This window comes from Pristiophorus japonicus, chromosome 1 (assembly GCF_044704955.1).
Source record: "Pristiophorus japonicus isolate sPriJap1 chromosome 1, sPriJap1.hap1, whole genome shotgun sequence".
Taxonomy (NCBI): domain Eukaryota; kingdom Metazoa; phylum Chordata; class Chondrichthyes; family Pristiophoridae; genus Pristiophorus; species Pristiophorus japonicus.
This window is the reverse complement of record NC_091977.1, coordinates 375217570-375244402: the sequence shown is the minus strand read 5'-3', so window position 1 is coordinate 375244402 and position 26833 is coordinate 375217570. Positions and strand designations below refer to the sequence as shown.

The following is a 26833-nucleotide window of genomic DNA, read 5'->3' as shown; positions in this document are numbered from 1 at the left end:
CCCCCCCCCCACTTTTCAATTTGTTGTTTAAGAACCCGTGTCCCTTTTAATTAATATGTTACCATCCCAATGCAGGAATTCATCGGTAGGCCGATCAAGCAAACTAACAATTCCATATCTCAAATGTTTCTCTCAGCAGACACCTCAGGGATGAAATTGCCCCTCGCCCCGATTGGGGGCAGTAAACATCCAGGACGGGACTTTTATCGCCCGGCCCGGAAGTCTCAACCCGGATGTGGAATTGGGCCTTCCGCCCCTCAAAGGAAGCAGAGCACCGTCTCTGGCACTCCACTTCTTTAGAGGGGCACTCCCGGGTGGTGGCATGGCGCTAAAGCCAGTGCTATGCGGATGCTCCGCATAGTGCTGACGCACTACAACGCCTCTCCCCTTGAATTAAAGGGAAGGGCTGTTGCGCACTCTGCATAACCCTTTGGTGGACCAGCAGGGCAGCATGAGACCGGGCCAGCAGCCCGGCACCCAAAACGGAGTGCCGGACTGCATGATGGCGGCCCAGTCCAACCCAAGATTCGTCTGACAAATAAAGATGGTGGCCTGGGGCACTGCAGGCCTTCCCTTTAAACAGTGTCCTGGGAGTGGATGTCCGCCAGCTTCGCAACCCGTGAAGCTGGGGTTGACATTTGCCCGCGCCAGCTTCGAGGCCCGTGGGGCCTTTAGGGGTCAGTGTGGGGTTGCTGTGCATGGCAATGACTTCATCGCGAGTTGCACGGCAGCCTGGGACACTAACTGCCAGGCACGGTTCGGCACTGCCAGGACAGCGCCTCCCAAACTTCTGCGGCAATTTCCCGGGAGGGGGTAGCACCCCCCTCCCCCAGGCAAAAACTGCCTTGAGCACTGTTACTGCCCCCCGGACATGCTAACGGGGCTTTAAAAAGGGGCAATTTCGTGCCGCTCATGTACTGAAATCAACCCAATCCCTCTCACCACATTAGAATGAATATTTGTTGGCCATCTGAGATAGAATAATGAATTGTGTAACCTCAGTGGTCACTATGGAGACCCTCCAATGCCGGAATTATCGATGCCTCAAACTTCCCTTCATCTCAGTGCTATGGATTTCTAAATTCACTATTTCCTTTTTTTTTAAAAACATAGCACTTAAACATAACAACCCCAAATCCTTTGTAAAGGGGGAAAAAAAAGCTAAAAAAAATTCTATAAATGACCCATGAAACCCACAAAAGCAAAATACCGCGGATGCTGGAATCTGAAATAAAAAAAGAAAATGCTAGAAATCACTGCGGGTCAGGCAGCATCTGTGGAGAGAAACAGAGTTAACGTTTCAGGTCAATGACCCTTCATCAGAGCTGGTAAAAGTTCAAAATGTAACAGATTCTTAAGGAAGTGCAAGGGGCACTGAACAGGGGAGGGGAGGAAAGATCAAAAGGGAACATCTGAGATAGGGTGGGAGGCAGGAGAGATTTGAGAGACAAAAGGGATGATGTGACAAATTAGGATGGTAATGGCACAAGTTAGGAAACAAAAGATGAGTCTAAATGGGGTGTGAATGGCGGAATAATTACCAGCTGCCGTGGGAAAGAGAAAAAAATAAGAAGGGCGGGAGGTTGTAAAACAAAAAGGGAGGAAAGGGAACAAAATGTGGGCAGAGGTTATGTTCTGAAATTGTTGAACTCGATGTTGAGTTCAGAAGGCTGTAAAGTACCTAATTGAAAGATGAGGTGCTGTTCCTCGAGCTTGCGTTGAGCTTCATTGGAACAATACAGGAGGCCGAGGATGGAGCAGTCAGAGTGGGAGTGGAGAATTAAAGTGACAGGCGATCGGAAACTCGGGGTCATGCTTACCGTCTGGATAAAGGTGTTCTGCAAAGCATTCACCCAATCTGCATTTAGTCTCCCCAATGGAGAAGAGACCACATCATGAGCAGCGAATACAGTATATTAAATTGAAAGAAGTACAAGTAAATCGCTGTTTCACCTGGAAGGAGTGTTTAGGGCCCTGGACAGTGGGAAGGGAGGAGGTAAAAGGGCAGGTGTTGCATTTCCTGCGCTTGCACGGGAAGGTGCCGTGGGAAAAGGAGGGAGTGCTGGGGGTGACTGCGGAATGCACCAGGGTGTTGCGGAGGAGCAGTCCCTTCAGAATGCTGAAAGGGGAGGGGAAGATGTGATTGGTGGTGGGATCAGGCTGGAGGTGGCGGAAATGGCAGAGGATGATCCGTTGAACGTGGAGGCTGGTGGGGTGAAAGGTGAGGACAAGGGGAACTCTGTCGTGGTTCTGAGAGGGAGGGGTGTGAGCAGAAGTGCAGGAAGTAGAACGGATACGGTTGAGGGCCAAGTTAACCACTGCGGAGGGGAATCCTCGGTTGAGGAAATAGGAAGACATATTAAAGACACTAGTGTGGAAGGTGGCCTCATCAGAACAGATGAGGCGGAGAAACTGGGAGAATGAAATGGAGTCCTTACAGGATGCGGGATGGGAGGAACTGTAGTCCAGGTAGCTGTGGGAGTCAGTCGGCTTATAGTGAATGTTTGTCAGTAGTCTATCCCCAGAAGAAGACAGAGAAGTCGAGGAAGGGGAGGGAAGAGTCGGAGATGGACCATATAAAGGCGATGGAAGGGTGGAAATTGGATGCAAAGTGAATGAAATTTTCTAATTCAGGACGAGAGGAGGAAACAGCACCGATACAGTCATCAATGTACCGGAAAAAGAGGTGAGGGAGGGGACCAGAGTAGAACTGTAACAAAGAATGTACCACATATCCCACAAAAGGCAGGCATAGCTGGGACCCATACGGGTTCCCATAGCAACACCTTTAATTTGGAGAAAGTGAGTGGAGTTAAAGGAGAAGATATTCAATGTGAGAACAAGTTCAGCCAGGTGGAGAAGGGTGGGGACTGGTTGGGCCTCTGCTCGAGGAAGAAGCAGAGCGCCCTCAGGCCCTCCTGGTGGGGGATGGAAGTGTAGAGGGGATTGGACATCCATAGTGAAAAGGAGATAGTTGAGGTCAGGGAACAGGAAACTGTTAAAAGTGGCGGACGGCATCAGAGGAGTCGCAGATGTAGGTGGGAAGAGACTGGACAAGGGGAGAAAAAAAAAAGTCGAGATCGGAAGAAATAAGTTCCGTAGGGCAGGACCGGGCTGAAACGATGGGTCTACCAGTGCAGTCCTGTTGGTGGATCTTGGGAAGGAGGTAGAAGTGGACTGTGTGGGGTTGGGGAACTATGAGGTTGGTGGCTGTGGAGGTCAGTGACGGCCTGGGCATTGATGGCTTGATGGTAGTGGGGTCATGGTCCAGGGGGCGGTAGGAGGTGTTTTTTCGTGTGGCTTTCATGTATTGTAAACGCCTCGAGATATTTATGTTCCATTTCCTTGGTGTGTTGCAATGCTGTCTCTCATTTATGCACAGCTAGGTATCTGTCCATTTTTGTAAACTGAGGGGTTGATTTTCCCCGGATACTTTATGCGCGAAAAAGCCACCGAGGTGGCCAAGGTGGGATCGAGAGCTAAAACGCCAGTTTAGCCTGCCTTTAATGCAAGATACCACCTTGGTAAAGGAGTTGAAGCACGTGTTAGGAATGGCCACCCAGAGCATTGTTAAGGGTCTGATTAACAATTAAATTGCCTGCTAACGCTCATTAAAGAGGCTGCATGGCATTTTGGTGGTTAGTGCTTCAATGAACGACCTCTCCTAACAGGAGTAAGTAAACAAGTCTTTGAGGATTTTCAGCAGAAATGCTCTGAGGACGTCACCTAAAAAGAGTGACTGCTGTACTACTCTTCCCTCAGTCCCTGAACAATCCTGAAACATTCTGTTGAGTGGCAGCCAACGCACTCCACACCTTCAGTGGAAGTGGGCACATGGAGGCTACATATTGCTTCTAATCAGCGTCTGAGTGCTAAACCTGCAGGTGTCTGTTTTAGCACCTGCAGGGACGTTTACATCATAGTAATCATCAATTAGCCCCAAAATTGAGGCTAAAACCAGACTTTGAAACAGACGTGTCTTTTTAGCACAGCACCCACTTAGCGTCTGTTTTCACCCTTGCCTCAAAATAATCCCCCTTATGCCGGTTTGCACACCTGGGAGGGATAACCCCCCTGAAGCTTTTGAGGCAGACAGGTAGGGGACCCCAGGTGTAGTGCTGGAACAGCCTCAGCCTTTGCCCTTATCCAACAGGTACAAGGTTCTTGCTACCTATGTGGATGAGGGCAAAGTCTGCAGGGTGGATGAGCAAACTGACTATGGCACCGTGGTACAGGAGGCCATTCAAGTGGGGGGAGTGAAAAGGAATGTGGTAGTGGTACGGGAGAGTACAGTCAATGGGATAGATAGTGTTCTCTGCAGCAGCGACTGGGAGTTCCAAAGGTTGTGAAGTCTGCTCCGGTGCTAGGGTCAAGGACAACCCCTCGCGGCTGGAGAATAACTTGGGAGGGGGAGGATCCATTTGTCGTGGTTCACATAGAAACCAATGACATAGATAGAATGAGGAATGAGGTTCTACTGGGAGAGTTGAGAGCTAGGTTTGAAATTAAAATGCAGAACCTTACAGGTAATAATTTCTGGATTGTTACCTGAGCCACATGCAAATTGGCTTAGGGACAAGCAGATTAGAAGGTTAAATGCATGACTGAAAGTGTGGTTTGGGAGGCAGGGTTTTGCTTCATGGGGCACTGGCACTGTTTTATAATGCAGTTGGCCAAATCATCAGCGGATTATCCAGAGTATGCCCTCCCAATCCCTCTGCCCCGCAACCTCTCCCACCCCCAACCCCCAAACCCTGTAAATACTATGTATTTGCTACAACCCCATATTTTAAATCTTTCAATGAAGTGGTCCAAATCAGCAAGGTACTCCCCCAGCTCAAGTTCACCGATCAATTATGTCGCATTACAGAACACTATGTCTGAGATACTATCCCCTCTATGGAAAATGTCATCATCATAGGCAGTCCCTCATATCGAGGATGACTTGCTTCCACGCCAAAAAGGGATGAGTTTCAATGAAGGATCTAATATTCCAGGTCCCGAACTACATGTTGAAGGGTGGAAAATGTCTGTACATGGATTTTTTTAACATGTGGTGGCCGTTGCACACCAGCCACCACATGGGCTTGACAGAGCTAGGTCTTGGCCCAGTGGCAAGAATTAACCAAGATGTCTGGAGACCAGCTCTGCTGCACAGACCTAGTGCACACACATATCGCAGTATGGGCTGGCCCGTGCTGCCCCTGGGCCCTCGCCTCTTCCGGGCCCCGAACTCTCGCCTCTCGTGGGACTGGATCATGTCGCTCCACGATCACTCACTGCTCCTGATGTACCTGCCCACGCTCCAATCAGCAACCTGGGCCTTGGTGACGTCCAATCCAGTCGCCCTCTTCACAGCTGTCACTCTCCAGCATGCGCTGTACCTTGAAGTGGTACGCTCCTTTGAAGGCCCCGATCTGCTGATGGAAGAATGGGGCTCTTGGCTGGCATGAGTTCCACTGAAGCCTTTCGAGGGTGTAAAGGACAGAACCTCCCCCAGGATAGTCCGAGAATTCCGCCAACATTCCCCCTTGGTTTACCCATAGTACCCCACTGGAGTTTAAAGGGCCACTCTGAACGGGGCAGAACCTTGGCAAAAGTGGAGTTTGCCTCAAGTTCCTGACCCTCACCCTCTGGGACATAAATCTGGCTTTTCACCCTCTGCAGCACCAAGATTTCTGGGGACAGAGAGCGGATGGAAAGATTCAAACAGCGAGTTATGGGAGAGACAGGCACAGATTTGGGAGCAAATATTTTGAAAAGGAAAGGGAGGTTGGAGATTAGGTGGTAGTTTACAAGGTCAGAGGCAGATAAGTGAGAAAATGTAAATAGAGAATAAATAATTTTTTTTTTAAATTACAGAAGTAGGGCAAGGTGACACAGGTTCAAACTAATTAAAGACAAATTTATGAATGATGCCTGGAAATTCTTCTTTGCACAAAGTGATTAATATATGGAATTAATTATGGATAGAGTAGAGGAAGTGAAAATCCTGAAATCATTGATGAAAAAATTAGATACCAAGTGTAGGGTCTTTCTAGATGAAGAAATTAAGACGGACCAAATGGCTTTTCTCATCCGCATTCATAGTGATCTGGTTAGCTTTTTTTGTATCATATTTACCATACTGTATCACAAGTTATATATTCTATTTATAACACGTGTTTAAAATATTTTAAAACGCTGTGATTGACCAGCTGTTACCTTGTGCCAAACAAAGATTTCTGTAGTAAAGTTCCTTCTCGGACTTCGACATTGCAATTCTGGCATCTTTCCTTCTAATTTCTAGCTGGATGAAGTCAATTTCAGCTTGTAGCTCCTACAAAAGTCACACAATTCACAGGGATCCTGAGAACTCCAGTACATTTTCAGGATCAAATGGAAAAAAAAATCTAAATTTTAAGAAGTATGCACGTATTAGTTAATCCTTAGAATACTGCAACTGCTATTTCATTTGTTCAGTTTCTTAGTTCTCGTTCTTGCTAACATTTATCATTAGCTATTAGTAGGAAGTCATTGTCACTGAGAACATATGAAGAAAAGATGTACATTTTGGAAATTGAAAGAAAGATCTTTCTGTCGTCAAAAAGGTTAAAGTGAGAAAATTACTTTGGATCATCTCAATCCAGTTTGCCCTCAGCATAATTCTGCCCTCAGCACAACATAATCAGCATTTATTTAAGAATCATAAACTGAAGGACAATAAGGACAGGTAGTCTGGAAAAGAGTAAAAGGCTACATTGGAGGCTGTTTATTGAACTTAGTTTAGGCACATGGTTTATTTAACGTATTGAGAGCTCTGCAAAGCACATGGCCCAATGATGTCAAATCTTTTCTTGGGTAATGCTCACAGCTATAAAATTTACAACAGTCCATTTATTTTCTAAACAGCTTAAAATACTTGTTTTTATTAATAGTTGGAAAGTCTCCTTGACTATTTTAAAGTCTGAAATGGGCTGTGGAATGTTCTCATATGGATGACCAATTTCCATTATTACCTGCAATTTAGAAGCTTAATTCAAACAGATCAAATGTTTATATAGTACTAATCTGGATTGGGAGGGTGGGGCAGTTGAACTACAGGAGGCAGTGTTAAGAATGGCTATGGTGTTAAAGGAGTGGGATATTTGAGAAAAGACGAGAAAACACTGATTTATTCAGCCTTTAAAAGAGGTCACTGAAGGCCAGGTAGAGCTTGGACGAGGCCTTGGACAACGTGGACCATTTTCCATACCTTGGGAGCCTACTGTCAACAAGGGCAGACATTGATGACGAAGTCCAACACCGCCTTCAGTGTGCCAGTGCAGCCTTCGGTCGCCTGATGGAGTGTTTGAAGACCAGGACCTCAAACCCAGCACCAAGCTCATGGTCTACAGAGCAGTAGTGATACCCGCCCTCCTATATGCCCGAGAGACATGGACTATGTACAGCAGGCATCTCAAAGCACTGGAGAAGTACCACCAACGCTGCCTCCACAAGATCCTGGAAATCCATTGGCAGGATAGAAGCACCAACATCAGCGTTCTCGCTCAGGCCAACATCCCCAGCATCGAAGCACTGACCATGCTCAATCCACTCCGTTGGGCAGGCCACTTCGTCCGCATGTCCAACACGATACTCCCAAAACAAGCACTCTACTCGGAGCTCCGACACGGCAAGCGAGCCCCAGGTGGGCAGAGGAAACACTTCAAGGACACCCTCAAAGCCTTGAAAAAATGCAACATCCTCACCGACACCTGGGAATCCCTGGCCCAAGACCATAAAGTGGAGGAGAAGCATCCGGGAAGGCGCCGAACATCTCGAGCCTCTTTGCCGGGAGCAAGCAGAAGCCAAGCGCAAACAATGAAAGGAACGCACGATAACCCAAGCACCCCACCCACCTGCTCCTTCAACCACCGTCTGTCCCACCTGTAATAGAGACTGTCGGTCCCGCATCGGACTTTTCAGTCACCTGAGAACTCATTTTTAGTGTGGAAGCAAGACATCCTTGACTCCGAGGGACTGCCGAAGAGAGAGGGAGGGAGAGCTATAATATCAGACATTAAAAAGCTTAGAAACAGTAAATCCAGAATACATTAATCTGTGGCAGTAGGACAAAGCAATACAAATTCAAACTATCTGAAGGCAAACTTACAACTGATCTCACAAAGTTCCTTATCAGACAAAGAATTATCAACACAGGAATGAATCAGGCAGATTAATGGAAACAAAAACCCTGGAAGCACTTAAGAAACAGTTGGATTCTGTGATGGGGTGGGACTCTTTTTTTTCTGGAAGGATGAACTAGGATGGCCAAATCCTAGTTCATCTGTATCTTAGGATTGTTAAAAACAGTTCATTATTTTTAAGCAAAATGCATTTAAAAAAAATACTAATTGAAAGTGATGATGCACTAAAAACTAGCCAGAGTGTAACATGAATCATATTACTAGCCTGAGGCCATACATTAAACTTCCAAGAGCCACAAATTTGACATTACTGAATTAGACCGTGCTGTACTTTAAAGTCAGAAAGTGCAGGAAACACTCCATGTGATAGGCTGAGGAGAGGAAATCAGTCTGGGTTCTCCCTCCAGATTGTTATGTAATGCCCCCCGGAATATCTGTGTGTCAACATTCAGTGATGATGGGATTGGACTTGGCCGAGATGCTTTCTCTGGTCAAACAGCTGTCTGATACACATAAACAATCCTGGAGAGCTGCTGGAACTTGTGAAACTACACTGCAACGAATCACCATCTTCAGGCAAAAAGGGAAGAATGTTAGAAAAAGAAAGCTTTTATAGAATAGGAGAGCAATACAGATGTGTAAATTAAAAACCATAAGAGGGCACTAAATGCATTAAAATGTTTTTCAGATTTTTTTACATGGTTATAATGAAAATTTGTCATGAGATAAGTGCAATTATAACGACCTTCATTTCTCTCAACATCTTCTCAGCCTCATATGTAATTTTTGGTGGAATGCTTGCAGCTTTCTTAGCTTGCTCCCGTGTTTATACTTATAGTCAAGGAGTGTACACTTTATAGATAGTATTGACATAACACAGGAGTTTACTATCAGCAATTGTACTACTATATTACAATAATTTATATGTACTGCTATTTGTTGCCAGTAATAAAACAAAACATAAGATATGAACTCTATACATTTCTGAATTTTTCTATACTATAATTAAAAATTATGCTATTTTTCTGCAAATGCTAAAGGATATAGGAAACTGGTTTCTAGTTCCAATAGGCAAACTTGCTGCTGAAGGTTCTTTATATACTCAGTTTCGAGTGAAACCAATGGCTCTGCTGCCCATTTTCTAAAATAGAAGTGTAGTTGAGAAAATGGGAATGAACAATGTGCATTATCTACTATACCACACGAAGAGCAACTCAAAATATGTAGCCATGTCTACTGTACTCCTGCTCATTTTTGGACAAAGTTCAAGCACTGATAAAGATCAACCAGAAGATGGCCCATGTGTTAATTGGGCTCACCTCCTGAGATCCCTTTCACTTTTTTGCTGGATACTCTCTATTTTGGTATTGGAACCGAATACATTTGTTGGAACCAGTGGTTGAAATATCAAGTTCAAGCCATAGCTTTGGGGCGAGGCAGAAGCCTTAAAATTAAAACTGCAACAAAGATACAAAAATAATTGAGTGGATAAAGTGAATCATGTTATTGTGAGATATGTAACATGGACATTAAAAATTTCACATACTGAGAAAAGCAAACAAAATGTTTTTCAAAAGCATGCTGAGTGATTCAATTGGTTCATTATATACCAGGACTGTTTGAAGTTCACCCCCACGATTAAAATGTTTACATACAGACTCTCATTATAAATGCTTCCATTATATAAACTACTACAATCCACAATTGTATGCTACTTCTCAGTTATTTTTAATAAATACATTCCACAGCTTATAGCCTAAGCCACGGTATGGTAAGGTGTTTGTTCTACAGCTTTCTGAAGTCTAGGATATCTCAAGAGCGCTCAAGACATATCCAGTTAAATAAATATAGTGGCGGGAGTTTCTGTTGACTCCTAGGCTCACTATACGATCAGATATTAGTGTTTAATGGACACTCCAGTTTGTAGCGTGAGGACTCATGTAAACACAGGGTCTTCAACTTCTTCCAAGCTCACACGCACACAAACAGCCTTCTGGGTTTTGCTTTGTAGAATGAACTTCTCCTTTTTCTTCCCCAGGGATGGGTGAAGCCACAATTCCAACTTCCCACAGTCATGTCCTTCAGGATCATTACAGTAGGGAGTGAGGGCTCATTTTAGAGAGTGGTCTGCGGCACACAGCACAAGAAAGATCGGCATAAAACCCCAAGAAAGTAATGGCTACTATCTACTTAATTTCTTTAAAGTTGTTAACTGATAAAGGAGGTTGCTTAGACATAATGTCTTCTAAATCTTATTAAATTATTGCATCATCATAAACAAGCGTATGTACTAATAATCCATTGGAATGACCCCTTATTTTATTTTTGCAGAGATTATGGAAAATAATTCATCTATTTGAACAGATTTTTATTTATATTTAGCAATCTAATAAATTATAATAGTTGTGTTTTCTTCTTTACACGACGCAAATCTTTCAAAATAGTCTATCAGGTAAAGGCACTGCCTAGTGTAATAATATGCTACACTTAAAAGGTACCATGTTCAATTTTGGTCTGCGCTGATTGGGTTAATCTCAGGTAGTAACTAACATATTAATAATAGGCCTAGGCAAATTACATAGAAATATATAGGGCCCAAGTTTCCACATGATTCGCGCCTGATTTTTAGGAGCAACTGGTGGAGAACGGACTATTTTAGAAATCGCAATTCTCCACATTTTTTTTTCTGCAGTTCTAGTTAGGTAGAACAGTTCTAATTTAGAACAGAATTTTTTCTTCAAAAGGGGGCGTGTCCAGCCACTGACGCCTGATTTGAAAGTTTCCACAGTGAAAATGTACTCCAAACTAAAGTAGAATGTCCCCAGTGAAGATTTTTGTAGAACTGAAAAAACCTGTTCTACACATTAAAAAATCAGGCGCAGGTTACAAATTAGGCGCCCAGAACGAGGTGGGGGGGGGGGAAGGGAACTCATTAAATTCGACAATAAATCCTTATTTATATTTCTACAAATATTATACAAATAAATCCAACCTGAATAAACATTTATAAGCCAAGAAAAGATTAAATAAACCATCTTCCTACCTGGGAGAATTCTGCAGCTATTCGTGCTGCTGAACAAGAGAGGGAGGGAGAGAGGGGAGGGAGAGGGAGAGAGGGAGGGAGAGCGGGGAGAGAGGGAGGGAGAGGGAGGGAAGAGAAGGGGGGGGGTCGGGGAACAGGAGCGAGGGGGGAGCGGGTGTTGGGTCGGGGGGGAGCGGGTCTCGGGTGTCGGGGGGGGAGCGGGTGTCGGGTCTCGGTCAGGAGCGGGTCTCGGGTGGGGGGGGAGCGGGTGTCGAGTCGGGTCTGGTCGGCGGCGGGGGGGGGGGGGGGGGAGCGAGTGTCTGGTTGGGCGGGGAGCAGGAGCTGGCCGTGGGAGGAGCCTCATTCACGCAGCCCCAGTGAGGCCATTGGGCCAGGGCTAGGGGCTGCGTGCTTAGGGCCCCTCCCACACAGTTCGGCGCCTGGAGCTACTGCACTTGCGTGCCGACTGTAGCACGCATGTGCAGAGGTCCCGGCACTGTTTTCAGCGCAGGGACCTGGCTCCGCCCCCCCCACAGCTCGTGCCGGCTGCGCCGAGTGCCACAGAACCTGTAAGTCGGTGGAGAATACCGAGGATTTTTTTAGGCGCCGTTTTAGGCGTGAAAAACGGGCGCCCAGCTCGGAGGGGCGCCCGTTTTTTTTCTTGTGGAAACTTGGGCCCATAGAAACTACAACACAGATATAGGCCATTCAGCCCAACCAGTCAGTGTCAGCATTTGCCAATACCCTAATCACATATTCACCCACCCTATTCCCTTTTCCTTTCAACACCTTTGCCTTCATTCATCTATCCAATCCATTCTTGACTGTTGCCATAGTTTCTGCCCCAACCACTAACCCTGGAAGTGAATTCCACAGCCTCACAACTCTCTGTGGAAAGAGTTTCTCTTGGTTTCGGTTCCAAATCTCTTACTTTTAATCTTGTAGCTATAGCCTCTCATTCTAGTCCCCTCAACTACTGAAAACAGTCCATTTCTGTCCACCATGTCGCATCCTTTCATCCCCGGTGTCCAGGCCAATATTTATCCCTCAATCAATATCACTAAAAACAGATTATCTGGTCATTATCACATTGCTGTTTATGGGAGCTTGTCGGAGTTTGCAGGACGCAGATTGGCTGCTGTGTTTCCTACATTACAACAGTGACTACACTTCAAAAAGTACTTCTTTGGCTGTGAAGAACTTTGGGATGCCCCAAGGTTGTGAAAGGCACTATGTCCGTCTTTCTTTTTTTTCTTTGAATAGGATGACCTTAATGGGATGACCTGCACAGTACAATAAGCCTGCCAATACTTACTATCTAGACATACACATAATGGGATTGTTAGCATCTATGGAACAGTTTCCCAATAACAGCAACAACTTGAATTTATATAGCAGCTTTAAAATCGTAAAACTTCCCAAGGCGCTTCAAAGGAGCGCTGTCAAACTAAATTTGACACCGAGCCACATAAGGAGATATTGGGACAGGTGATTAAAAGGAGAAGAAAGATCTTAAAAAGAGAAGAGGTAGAGAGGCAGACAGGTCTAGGGGTGAATTCCAGAGCTTAGGGCTGAGGCAGCTGAAGACACGGCCACCAATGGTGAACAGATTGAAATTACTGATGCACAAGGAGCCATTGAAGGAGTGCAGAGATCTCAAAGGGTTGTAGGGCTGGAGAAGGTTACAGAGACAGGGAGGGGCACAACAATGGAGAGATTTAAAAACAAAGATGAGAATTTTAAAATCGAGGTGTTGCTGGACCAGGAGCCAAAGTAGGTCAGCGAGCACAGGGGTGATGAATGAACGGGACTTAATGCATGTTAGAATGCGGCAGTGGCTGGCAAAATACGGCCCGCAGGCTATATCCGGCCCATTATGGTCTGGCTTAGAGCTTCGAACGTACGCTCCACATGACATCAGGAGGCGGGTTATTGTCTCCAAGGGAGCAGAGGAATCATAACCAAAAACACAGACGGGGCAAATCGAATCTGCTGTTTGCTGCATCAATGTGTCGTTGCTATAACCTCCCCTTTCAAGTTTTCAAAATTAAATGAACAATATTAACACAGTGCGGTATAGGACGCCTTCTGCTGTTTGCAGTAGTATCTGCAGCACCAGACTCGGAAATGTCTGGAGTGAGAATAGAAATCAAAACTGAACCAGATAGAAGCGATTACAGGGAAATAGAAACTGACTGCATTATCTGCAGCTTGTAAATCAACAAAGATATTCACACCCAAAACCTCAATTTCTGCTCCATCACTGCAATGAGAAAGATGGTAGTACTTATGGTTTGTGGGTTCAGTTTCTACAAATCTGTACAAACTTTTCAGATAAATGCATGATAACATAAATACTTTAAATATATAAATAATACCATTGGCAGCAGGACTCAAAATTGACACAATCGAATCGATAGGAAGATTGCTTACTTAGCCAAACAGCCACATAGACTTTCAGTACAACATATAATCGATCGATGAATCACTGAATTCATTTAGTAACAGAAGATTTTACTATTTTACACTACATTGTGTATTTAAGATAATATTTGATTACTATCTGAATTTATGTTTATAAATTATTGGGAGGGTAGAAGTGCGAGTGATGATCAACATTACGAGTTGTCCTGTTTCAAATGTACCAATTTAATGCTTTGCTCTCACCAATCATCGTTAGTGAAGTTATTAATTCTTGCACAATTATTCACTTCTTTTAATATTACCCCACTTAATTAGCATAGAGGAGGCATAACTAAATGGACCCGGGTATATTGGACATTGCATTCACGGTTTTCGATTTTTTAGTAGCTGTTGTTAACACAATTCCAATGTTCTTCCTAATTTTTTTCTCGTGCGCAGTTCCTTTAAATTTGCAGCACGGTATCGCTCAGCCGCAGGAGCTGGTGAGCGGTCTGTGCGGGACCTTGCGATTGGTGCGCGACCGCACGTCTTAGGTGGAACATTGGTGTGTGGCCCTCAACAGCTAACCAAAATATATTAAGTGGCCCTCCGGCCCAAACAATCGCCCATCCCTATGCATATAAATAGCAAACGGGTGGGAAGAGGAGGGGTGGGGTCAATTAGGGACCAAAAAGGAGATCTAAGCATGGAGGCAGAAGGCATGGCTGAGGTACTAAAATGTCATGTATGTACATGCTGTTTGTAGCCATCAGATGGTGTCATTGTTGGAGACCACTGAGCAGCACGCACATGGGGCGGCTCTGGTATAAAAGGCCAGCCATTTTGAGAGTCGGGCACTTTGGGCCGTAATAAAGCAGAAACAAGGTTGTACCTTGTTCAGTTAAACAGTACTCAGTTTGTACCTTTATTGCATACATAATGTTTGGTGACGAGAATACAAGAACCTTTGTTTGCAAAATGAGCACGATTGGATTTTTAGAGCGATTCGTGGAGGGAGAAGATTGGGCAGACTTTGTGAGCCGTTTGAACCAGTACTTCGTGGCCAACAAAATGAAGGGGGTCGACGATGCAGATCGGCGCCGGGCCGTGTTCCTCACAGTGTGCGGTTCAAAGATCTACGGTCTGAAAGAATCTACTCATGCTTAGTGATCCAACAGAGAAAACGTACGAGGAGTTGTGTACATTGGTACGGGAGCACCTCAAGCCAGACGACATCATCATCATCATCATCGAGATACAGGTTTTATACACACGTTCCATCGGAGGGCCAGAGCGCGGCGGAATTCGTTGCTGACTGGAGACATCTAGCGGGACCGAGCAAGTTCGGGACAGTGTTGGCAGACATGCTGCGGGACTTCTGTTATCGGTATCAACCACGAGATGATCCTGCGCAAACTTCTGGCGGTGGAGGAGTTGGATTTAAAAAGGGCCATCCAGATTGCTCAATCATGTATGATGACAGACAGGAGTTTAAAGCAAATAGCGGTGAGTACTGTAAATGCGATTGATTCGGCGTTCAGCAGAGCGGCACATGGCAGGGCCTACCCGGCTGCGTTCGCGAAACCTGTGGTTGCCCAAAGTCCGCCAGCGGGAATGTATCCGACTTCTCCATGTTAGCGTTGTGGAGGAAATGCCGATTTAAACAATATAGTTGCAAAGGCTGTCCAAGAGTGGGGCATCTCCAGCGCAAGTGTCCGTAGATGAGCAAGCGAGCTGCGATACACCACGTGGAGGATGAGAGTCAGACTAGCGCAGATCCGGATACGCAGAGTTGCCAGAGGAGGAAGTATATGGACTGTACTCTTTCATAACCAAGAGTAAACCAATTTTGATTAATGTGAAGTTTAACGGGATACTGGTATCAATGGAACTGGACACAAGGGTGAGTCAATCGATCATGAACGAGAGGTGCATTTAATAAGCTGTGGGACACTAAGACTGTGCCCTGTTAACGCCAAGTTGCGCACGTACACCAAAGAACTGATTAATTTGTGCACTGCCAATCACCTTTATGTGTCGTATAACGGTGCGGTTCACGAGTTACCGCTGTGGATTGTTCCAAGCAATGACCCAACGCTGCTCGGCAGGAGCTGGTTGGAGAAAGTCAGATGCGACTAGACTAGAACGACAAAGGCGTTGTCGTTGGAGGAAGATACATGTGCCTAAGTATTGAGCAAGTTCCCCTCGCTGTTCGAACTGAGTATCGGCAATTTCACAGGACCCAAGGTGCAAATCCATGTGGATTCAGATGCAAGACCCGTCCATCATAAAGCTCAGGCAGTGCCGTATATGATGAGGGGGAAGGTTGAAATTGAACTGGACAGACTCCAGCGTGAGGGGGTCATATCACTGGTTGAATTTAATGAATAGGCCAGCCCCATTGTTCCTGTGCTGAAAAGTGATGGTACAGTCAGAATCTGTGGCGACTACAAGGCTACTTCAACAGCGTTTCGATACAAGATCAGTACCCATTACCGAAGGCTGATGACTTGTTTGTGACGCTAGCCGGAAGGAAGTCGTTCACAAAACTGGACTTGACGTCGGCCTATATAATACAGCAGTTGGTCGAGACGTCGAAGAGACTTACGTGCATTAACACGCACAAAGGACTGTTTATTTACCACAGGTGCCCGTTTGGAATTCACTCGGCTGCAGCAATATTTCAGAGGAATATGGAAAGTCTACTGAAGTCCGTTCCCAGAACCGTCGTGTTCCAAGATGATATCCTGATCACCGGTCGTGACTCCAAGGAACATCTGAACAAGCTGGAAGAGGTTCTACTGCATTTGGACAGAGTGGGACTCAGACGTAAACACTCGAAGTGAAGGTTGAATTCCTCGGGAGGAAAATCGCCTCGAATGGCATCAGACCTACTGACGTGAAATCCAAAGCCATCAAGAATGCACCCAAGCCACAGAACGTGACGGAGCTGCGTTCGTTCCTGGGTCTACTCAACTACTTGGTAACTTCCTACCTAAATTGAGCACCTTACTTGAACCACTGCACACGCAACAACTGGGTGTGGGGCACATTGCAAGTCAGAGCTTTTGAAAAAGCCACCAATCTGCTTTGCTCGAACAAGCTGCTGGTACATTATGACCCATGTAAACGTTTCGTTTTGGCCTATGATGCATCGTCATATGGAATTAGTTGCGTGTTACAACAAGCCAATGAGTTGGGGAAACTTCAACATGTCGCGTATGCATCCAAAAGTTTGTCTAAAGCAGAAAGAGCCTACAGTATGGTAGAAAAAAAGCTTTAGCGTGTGTGTACGGTGTTAAAAAGATGCATCAATACCTGTTCGGTCTGAGGTTTGAATTAGAGACTGATCACAAGCCGCTCATTTTGTTGTTTTCCAAGAGCAAAGGTATCAATACCAACGCTTCATCCCGCATCCAAAGGTGGGCGCTGACATTATCTGCCTATGATTATGTCATTCGCCACAGACCTGGCACAGAGAATTGTGCCAGGTGGAAACACCATAACTGGCAGATTTAATGTTAATCATGGATGCTTTTGAGAGTGAATGTACCCCTGTCACGGCTCAACAAGTTAAGACCTGGATCAGCCAGGACCCGATATTATCGGTGGTAAAGGGTTGCATCCTCAAAGGTGATTGGTCTGCCATACCTAAGCAAATGTGCGAGGAGGCCAAACCGTACATTTGTCGCAAATTTCGAACTGTCTATTCAAGCAGATTGCATATTGTGGAGTAATCGAGTTGTAATGCCGAAGAAAGGGAGAGAGAAGTTTGTGCATGCGTTACTATAGTGATGATGAAGGCCATCGCCAGGTCCCATGTATGGTGGCCAGGAATTGATTCTGAGGTGGAACCATGCATGCATCAGTGCAACACCTGCATGCAGCTCAGCAAAGCACCAGTGGAATCGCTGCTGAGTCTGTGGTCATGGCGAACCAAACCTTGGTCCAGGATCCATGTAGATTTTGCAGGTCCCTTCCTGGGCAAGATGTTTTTAGCGGTGGTGGCTGCTTATTCGAAGAGGAAAGAAGGCATAATCATGTCATCCAGTACGTCCATGGCAACCATAGAAAATCTCAATGTCATGTTCGCGACACATGGTCTGCCTGACATAGTGGTGAGCGACAATGGGTCGTGCTTCACCAGTCAGGAGTTTCAGGAGTTTGTAAAACTTAACGGCATAAAACATGAAGGTCAGCACCGTTCAAGCCTGCATCCAACAGGCAAGCTGAACGTGCAGTACAAATTATCAAGCAAAGCATGAGGAGAGTAACCCAAGAGTCACTGCAGATCAGCTTGTCCTGCATACTGCTGAGTTACAGGACAAGACCCCACATACTCACAGGGGTCTCGCCTGCTAAATTCATGATGAAAAGAGGTCTTCAGACCAAGTCATCTCTTATACACCCGGATTTAAGTAATCATGTTAAATACAGAAGACAGAGTCAACAAGGGTACCACGATGAAGCGCAGATGAATATGTGGCTTGAGCAGTGGTGCAGAAGGGAGGGATTCAAATTCCTGGGGCATTGGAACCGGTTCTGGGGGAGGTGGGACCAGTACAAACTGGACGGTCTGCACCTGGGCAGGACCGGAACCAATGTCCTAGGAGGAGTGTTTGCTAGTGCTGTTGGGGAGGAGTTAAACTAATATGGCAGGGGGATGGGAACCAATGCAGGGAGACAGAGGGAAACAAAAAGGAGACAAAAGCAAAAGACAGAAAGGAGATGAGGAAAAGTGGAGGGCAGAGAAATCCAAGAAAAAGAACAAAAAGGGCCACTGTACAGCAAAATTCTAAAAGGACAAAGGGTGTTAAAAAAACAAGCCTGAAGGCTTTGTGTCTTAATGCAAGGAGTATCCGTAATAAGGTGGATGAATTAACTGTGCAAATAGATGTTAACAAATATGATGTGATTGGGATTACGGAGACGTGGCTCCAGGATGATCAGGGCTGGGAACTCAACATCCAGGGGTATTCAACATTCAGGAAGGATAGAATAAAAGGAAAAGGAGGTGGGGTAGCATTGCTGGTTAAAGAGGAGATTAATGCAATAGTTAGGAAGGACATTAGCTTGGATGGAATCTATATGGTTGGAGCTGCAGAACACCAAAGGGCAAAAAACATTAGTGGGAGTTGTGTACAGACCTCCAAACAGTAGTAGTGATGTTGGGGAGGGCATAAAACAGGAAATTAGGGGTGCAATAAAGGTGCAGCAGTTATAATGGGTGACTTTAATATGCACATAGATTGGGCTAGCCAAACTGGAAGCAATACAGTGGAGGAGGATTTCCTGGAGTGCATAAGGGATGGTTTTCTAGACCAATATGTCGAGGAACCAACTAGGGGGGAGGCCATCTTAGACTGGGTGTTGTGTAATGAGAGAGGATTAATTAGCAATCTCATTGTGCGAGGCCCCTTGGGGAAGAGTGACCATAATATGGTGGAATTCTGCATTAGGATGGAGAATGAAACAGTTAATTCAGAGACCATGGTCCAGAACTTAAAGAAGGGTAACTTTGAAGGTATGAGGCGTGAATTGGCTAGGATAGATTGGCGAATGATACTTAAGGGGTTGACTGTGGATGGGCAATGGCAGACATTTAGAGACTGCATGGATGAACTACAACAATTGTACATTCCTGTCTGGCGTAAAAATAAAAAAGGGAAGGTGGCTCAACCGTGGCTATCAAGGGAAATCAGGGATAGTATTAAAGCCAAGGAAGTGGCATACAAATTGGCCAGAAATAGCAGCGAACCCGGGGACTCGGAGTAATTTAGAACTCAGCAGAGAAGGACAAAGGGTTTGATTAGAGCAGGGAAAATGGAGTACGAGAAGAAGCTTGCAGGGAACATTAAGACGGATTGCAAAAGTTTCGATAGATATGTAAAGAGAAAAAGGTTAGTAAAGACAAACGTAGGTCCCCTGCAGTCAGAATCAGGGGAAGTCATAACGGGGAACAAAGAAATGGCAGACCAATTGAACAAGTACTTTGGTTCGGTATTCACTAAGGAGGACACAAACAACCTTACGGATATAAAAGGGGTCAGAGGGTCTAGTAAGGAGGAGGAACTGAGGGAAATCCTTATTAGTCGGGAAATTGTGTTGGGGAAATTGATGGGATTGAAGGCCGATAAATCCCCAGGGCCTGATGGACTGCATCCTAGAGTACTTAAGGAGGTGGCCTTGGAAATAGCGGATGCATTGACAGTCATTTTCCAACATTCCATTGACTCTGGATCAGTTTCTATCGAGTGGAGGGTAGCCAATGTAACCCCACTTTTTAAAAAAGGAGAGAGAAAACAGAGAATTATAGACCGGTCAGCCTGACCTCAGTAGTGGGTAAAATGATGGAATCAATTATTAAGGATGTCATAGCAGCGTATTTGGAAAGAGGTGACACGATAGGTCCAAGTCAGCATGGATTTGTGAACGGGAAATCATGCTTGACAAATCTTCTGAATTTTTTGAGGATGTTTCCAGTCGAGTGGACAGTTGATGTGGTATATTTGCACTTTCAAAAGGCTTTCGACAAGGTCCCACACAAGAGATTAATGTGCAAAGTTAAAGCACATGGGATTGGGGGTAGTGTGCTGACGTGGTTTGAGAACTGGTTGTCAGACAGGAAGCAAAGAGTAGGAGTAAATGGGTACTTTTCAGAATTGCAGGCAGTGACTAGTGGGGTACCGCAAGGTTCTGTGCTGGGGCCCCAGCTGTTTACACTGTACATTAATGATTTAGACGAGGGGATTAAATGTAGTATCTCCAAATTTGCGGATGACACTAAGTTGGGTGGCAGTGTGAGCTGCGAGGAGGATGCTATGAGGCTGAAAAGTGACTTGGATAGATTAGGTGAGTGGGCAAATGCATGGCAGATGAAGTATAATGTGGATAAATGTGAGGTTATCCACTTTGGTGGTAAAAACAGAGAGACAGACTATTATCTGAATGGTGACAGATTAGGAAAAGGGGAGGTGCAACGAGACCTGGGTGTCATGGTACATCAGTCATTGAAGGTTGGCATGCAGGTACAGCAGACGGTTAAGAAAGCAAATGGCATGTTGGCCTTCATAGCGAGGGGATTTGAATACAGGGGCAGGGAGGTGTTGCTACAGTTGTACAGGGCCTTGGTGAGGCCACACCTGGAGTATTGTGTACAGTTTTGGTCTCCTAACTTGAGGAAGGACATTCTTGTTATTGAGTGAGTGCAGCGAAGGTTCACCAGACTGATTCCCAGGATGGTGGGACTGACCTATCAAGAAAGACTGGATCAACTGGGCTTGTATTCACTGGAGTTCAGAAGAATGAGAGGGGACCTCCTAGAAATGTTTAAAATTCTGACGGGTTTAGACAGGTTAGATGCAGGAAGAATGTTCCCAATGTTGGGGAAGTCCAGAACCAGGGGTCACAGTCTAAGGATAAGGGGTAAGCCATTTAGGACCGAAATGAGGAGAAACTTCTTCACCCAGAGAGTGGTGAACATGTGGAATTCTCTACCACAGAAAGTTGTTGAGGCCAATTCACTAAATATATTCAAAAGGGAGTTAGATGAAGTCCTTACTACTAGGGGGATCAAGGGGTATGGCAAGAAAGCAGGAAGGGGGTACTGAAGTTGCATGTTCAGCCATGAACTCATTGAATGGCGGTGCAGGCTAGAAGGGCCGAATGGCCTACTCCTGCACCTATTTTCTATGTTTCTACGTTTCTATGATCGCGCAACTGTGTCAGGCGAGATTTCTGTTAATGATTCTGTATGTGTGTTGAATTATGGTCAGGGTCCCAAATGGATCGCTGGTACGGTCATGGCCAAGGAAGGCAACAGAGTATTTGTTATTAAGCTCAAGAATGGGCAAACTTGCAGGAAACACATGGATCAAACAAAGCTGAGGCACACAGATGAGCCAGAGCAGTCGGACGAAGAAACTGTCGACGACCAACCAACCTACCAGCAGCCTTCAGTGGACTCGAGGGTCATCAGTGAACCAGGAATTCCCATCACGGACTTGTTCAATAAAAATGGACTTGCAATTCCTGACATGGCCACTGCTACCCCCAACAAGTCAGCCATCCAGCCACAATAGACTCCGCACATTCACCCAAGGCCAGAATTGAACTGAGACGGTCAACCCGGGAGTGTAAAGCACCGGACCGTCACAACCTGTGAAAGACTGTGATAAGATCTCAGAGGAGGGTATTGTCATGTATGTAAACGCTGTTTGTAGCCACCAGATGGTGTCATTGTTGGAGGCCACTGAACAGCATGCACATGATGCTGCTCTGGTATAAAAGGCCAGCCATTTTGTGAGTCAGACACTTTGGGCTGTAATAAAGCAGAAACAAGGTTGTACATTGTTCAGTTAAACAGTACTCAGTTTGTACCTTTATTGCATACATAACACTAAATGAGTACTTTATATCTGTCTTTACCAAAGAAGAAGATGCTACCCGTCATGTATTCAACTGTCATTGCAATTCATGTATAAACTGCCCTAAGTTGTATACCGTGAGAACACTGATCACTAGGTGGTGAACTTGTGGGAGACACTCCTAACCTGGAATTTCAGGTATAAAAGGGGAAGCTCCACCCATCTTCTCTACTTCAGTGCTGACTAATAAAGGTTACTGGTCACAGAGTGACCTTCTCTCTAGTATGGGCCTCGTGTTCATTTGTACTCTATAGTAAGGACATATTACTACCAATGCTATAGTGAAAGAGGAGGTCGTTGAGATACTGGATGGGATAAAAATTGATAAGGAGGAGGTAATGGAAAGGCTGGCTGTACTTAAAGTTGATAAGTCACCAGGACCGATAGGATGCATCCTGGGACGCTCAGGAAATAAAGGTGGAAATTGCAGAGGTACCGGCCATAATCTTCTAATCCTCCTTAGATACGGGAGTGGTGCCAGAGACTGGAGAATTGCAAATGTTACACCCTTGTTCAAAAAAGGGTATAAAGGATAGATCCAGCAACTACAGGCCAGGCCGTTTAACCTCAGTAGTGGAGAAGCTTTTAGAAACGATAGTCAGGGGAAAAATTAACAGTCACTTGGACAAGTATGGATTAATTAAGGAAAGCAAGCACATTTTTTTAAAGGCAAATCATGTTTAACTAACTCTCTTGCAAAGAGCTGGCACAGGCTCAACGGCCGAATGGCCACCTTCTGTGCTGTAGCCATTCTATGATATGGGCAGCAGAGTTTGGGATGAACTCAAGTTTATGTAGGGTGCAAGGTGGGAGGCTGGACAGGTCAACAAGAGTTCATGCTTTCGGACGAGGAGTTTTTAAAAAAGGATTACAATTTTCTGTATTGTTAACGTACTATAACTTGATCTGAACTTATACCTGACATTAAGTGCCATGTTGTTCCTCTTCAATGATTTTCCATTTGTGTTTCTCAACATTTCTAGAAAGAAAACATAAATAAACTTTCCAATAACTATTTTACACAATGGCATTTTAGAATTATGCTTTAAGTCTCGTCTAATCAGATAAAAACACTGATTCAATTAATAAAATACAAAGCAAGACCAAACATTGTCCCCAGGTAAAACACAACAACTGGCCAAACATTGATGTTAAAAGTACCTCCAAAAATTCATCCAAAGCGCAATCATCCCGAAATATTTCTAATTACCGACTCTTCGCCACTTTTACTGTCGCTACTTACCAGACATTTCCCTCGGATTTCCCTTTTTGCAACTCTGATGGTTGGAGTTTGCACCAACTCAATCGTAGGTTACCATAGCAACAGCTCCCCGCCTGCTGACTTCCTGGAGACAGTTCCCGCCCCGGAAGTGAAGCGCTTGCACTGGGTGGGAAGAGGCAGCAGGAGAGTCCAACCAAGCTGTACAGTCAGTGCAGTACATCGACATATTTGTTGGTTGAATTACTGCTTCTGTCTGATGCGTTACAGGTGCTAAACAATGTTTTTTTTTTAAAAAGGTCGTTAATCTGAAGCCTGAAATCTAAAAGCATTTACAACTGCCTCCAGTTAATCTCAGCAGTTTACAAGGAGCTACCGTTACTTGGATTTGCTCATTTAAAGCAATGGCCTTCATTCACGGTGCAGCTGATCATCAATCGTACTCCCGGTTACCTGTCAACATTGCCATGGGATATGGCGAAAATGTAATATTTACGATGTGGATTTAGTTTCTAGTTTAAAATTCTATCTATGGTTGATCCCCTGTGAAAGTATTAAAAAAAATTAAGGTTAAAGATTGCAGGATCGTGATCACTGGTGCTGTTCATACATATGGACCTTCAGGATCTCCACTCCACCTTATATTCTTTTTCTGCCGGATCGAACAAGTCCCGGGGGATGTTGTATATCGGCTGGGCGGGCTCAGGTTCGGCCTTTTCGGCTCCCACTCCACCTTGGGTGGATCAGCCTTTGCAGGTGCTGCTTATTCAAATAATCTCATTCCCAGCATTTGGGACAAGGTCTCCAGCCTTGGGCAAACAGGCAGGGGTTCCTATCCACTGCACTTATGCTGCTAGAAATTTCCAAGCCTCTATTTTTACCATACATGTGATGTATATCACCTGTAGTTTATAGCCAATTGGTTAAAGTTGGAAGGATTTTGGAGTATCAGAACATATAGTCCAGCTTCTATGTTGCCCATAATTGGTTTCTTTCTCCTGTAGCCATTTAGTCATATGCATCCCCCACTCCCTTCACCCACCATTGGTGGCTGTGCCTTCAACTCTCGGCCCCGAGCTGTGGAATTCTCACAAACTTCTTCGCCTCTCCTCCTTTAAGATGCTACTTCAAACTAACCTCTTTGAGCAACCTTTTGGTCACCTGTTCTAATGTCTACTTCTTTGGCTCGGTGTCAACTTTTGTTTGATATTATGCTCCTGTGAAGCGCCTTGGGACCTTTTACTACGTTAAAGGTGCTATATGCATGGAAGTTGTTACTGTTGTTGTTGAGTGGGATGAAAAGTGCTCTGGTACAATGGCTTTCCTAGAGCTGCTGAATGTATGGAAATTATGAAACCAATTTTCTTCTCTGGTAGATGGGAATGAGACAGTACCACAATGAAAATTGCAAGACAGCAGTGAGTACCCGCCGATGTCCAGCCTGTTGTGATTTTGGAGTGGGCCAGGAAACCGGCAAGGCAACATTCTAATGGCTAAAACAGACAGGAGTCCATTTAATACAGGCAAATCTGGTTCCTATGACATACATAGGACCCTGATGCAATTTTGAGCTTGCATTAGGTGGAGCGTTTGTGTGGCATTGTGCATAGAATAGACTAATCATTAGTTTTTAAGGGAGGCTTTTCCTAATAGTCACAAAAATCACCCGTCCACTGCCAGTCCCTACACCTGTTATTGCCTGCCTTTCAACCCCAACTCAACATGTCACTGCTGCTTGGCTCTGCAGAGTCATTGAATTCACCACCAACCCATCCAATACGTGAGCTGCCTGTCCCTGCTGGAAAGTTGTGAGCAGCTTGCATGTTGAATTAAAATGAGTTCTGACAAAAAAGGCCATTGACCTGAAGTGTTGGGGCCCAGGAGAGGCGTGAGTTCAGGGCCCAGGGGCAGCACGGGCCAGCCCACACTGCAATATGTGTGCGCACTAGGTCCGTGCAGCAGAGCAGGTCTCCAATCATCTTGGGTAATCCTTGCCACTGGACCAAGACCTAGCTCTGTCAAGCCCGTGTGGTGGCTGGTGTGCAACGGCCACCACACGTTTAAAAAAAATCCACGCACAGGCATCTTCCACCCTTCAGGATGTAGCTCAGGACCTGGAATTTTAGGTTCTTCATTCGAACACCTTTTTTGGTGTGGAAGCAAGTCATCTCGTTTCGAGGGACTGCCTATGATTTGTTGTTTGTAACTATGTTTCTCTCTCTGCTGCCTGACCTGCGGAGTATTTCCAACATTTTCAGTTTTTATTTCAGATTTCCAGCATCTGCAGTATTTTGCTCTTGAATTAAGATGACGCCCAGCCATGAAAATGGCTCGGGCCTCTTGCTGGTGTCATGGGGTGGGTGACCCAATCGCTATGCCCATCGCCTATCCGATGTCGCTCTCTCCTCACCTCTGGAATTCAGCTCTTTTGTCCATGTTTGGACCGATGTTCTAATGAGGTCTGGAGCCAACTGGTTGTGGCAGAACCCAAACTGAGCATCGGTGAGCAGGTTATTAGTGAGTAAGTGCTGCTTGATAGCGTTGTCGACGACATCTTCCATCACTTTGCTGATGACTGAGAGTAGACTGATGGGGTGGTAATTGGCCGGATTGGATTTGTCCTGCTTTTTATGGACATAACTGGGCAATTTTCCGCATTGTCGGGTATATGCCAGTGTTGGAGCTATACTGGAACTGCTTGGCTAGATGCGTGGCTAGTTCTGGAGCGCAAGTCTTCAGCAGTACAGCTGTGATGTTGACGGGGCCCATAGCCTTTGCTGCATCCAGTGTGCTCAGCCATTTATTGATATCATGTAGAGTGAATTGAATTGGCTGAAGACTGGCCTGTGTAATTGTGGGGAGTTCAGGAGGAGGCCGAGATGGATCATCCACTCGCCACTTCTGGCTGAAGATGGTTGGCGAATGCTTCAGCCTTGTCTTTTGCAATCACGTGCTGGGTTCTGTTGTCATTAAGAATGGGGATATTCATGGAGCCTCCTCTTGTTAGTTGTTTTAATTATCCACTACCATTCACGACTGGATGTGGCAGGACTGCAGAGCTTTGAACTGATCTAATGGATGTGGGATCAGTTAGCTCTGCAGTTCCCGCTGTTGAGCATGTATATAGTCCTGTGTTGTAGCTTCACCAGGTTGGCACCTGATGCTGTGGGAAGGTGAAACCGATGTTGGATTGGAGGCCAGTACATTGAGTGAGGTGAGGATTATTGCCATCCAGTTTTGGCGTATCTGGAAACTAATCTGGAGAGGAAAGAGAGTTGGACTCCTGCCCCCCCCCAACCCTGAAAAAAAATGGTGGGTGTTTTAAAACAATCATTATTGGATCAGTCCCCTTACACAGGAGGCCAGCGAGGATATAAGGAGGGTGTTGGGGATGCGGGAGCCTGGACGGACAGGTGCCGGATTTTCCGGTTGCATGGAGCAGGTGACAGCCAGAGACGAGGCCGCTCGTGCCCGCCGGCTCCATGCAAGTTAGATGGGGTCAGGACAAGCTGTCTCTCAGTTTTTCAGAGCGTATCATTTGTAATTGTTTTGTATTTTTTTTTCTGCTGGCCTTTTTGTTAATTGTTTTAAATTT

At 45.4% G+C, this 26833-nt stretch overlaps 1 protein-coding gene across 3 annotated transcripts in view; it reads right to left on the bottom strand.

The window, feature by feature from the left end:
• LOC139273931 (kinectin-like) overlaps window positions 1-23367 on the bottom strand; it is an 81937-nt gene extending 58570 nt beyond the window's left edge. For 2 of the 3 annotated variants that reach the window (XM_070891020.1, XM_070891005.1), the window contains exons 1-5: window positions 23263-23367; window positions 22938-22998; window positions 9214-9309; window positions 8914-8992; window positions 6205-6319 (exon numbers count right to left, since the gene is read on the bottom strand). In XM_070891020.1, coding sequence (XP_070747121.1) covers window positions 6205-6319; window positions 8914-8992; window positions 9214-9309; window positions 22938-22998; window positions 23263-23269 — 358 coding nt within the window. In that variant the 5' untranslated portion in view covers window positions 23270-23367. Of the gene's footprint in view, window positions 1-6204; window positions 6320-8913; window positions 8993-9213; window positions 9310-22937; window positions 22999-23180 lie in introns of all 3 variants that reach the window. The other variant, XM_070891012.1, reaches the window with a different exon arrangement.
• Between the last annotated feature and the right edge of the window lie 3466 nt (window positions 23368-26833).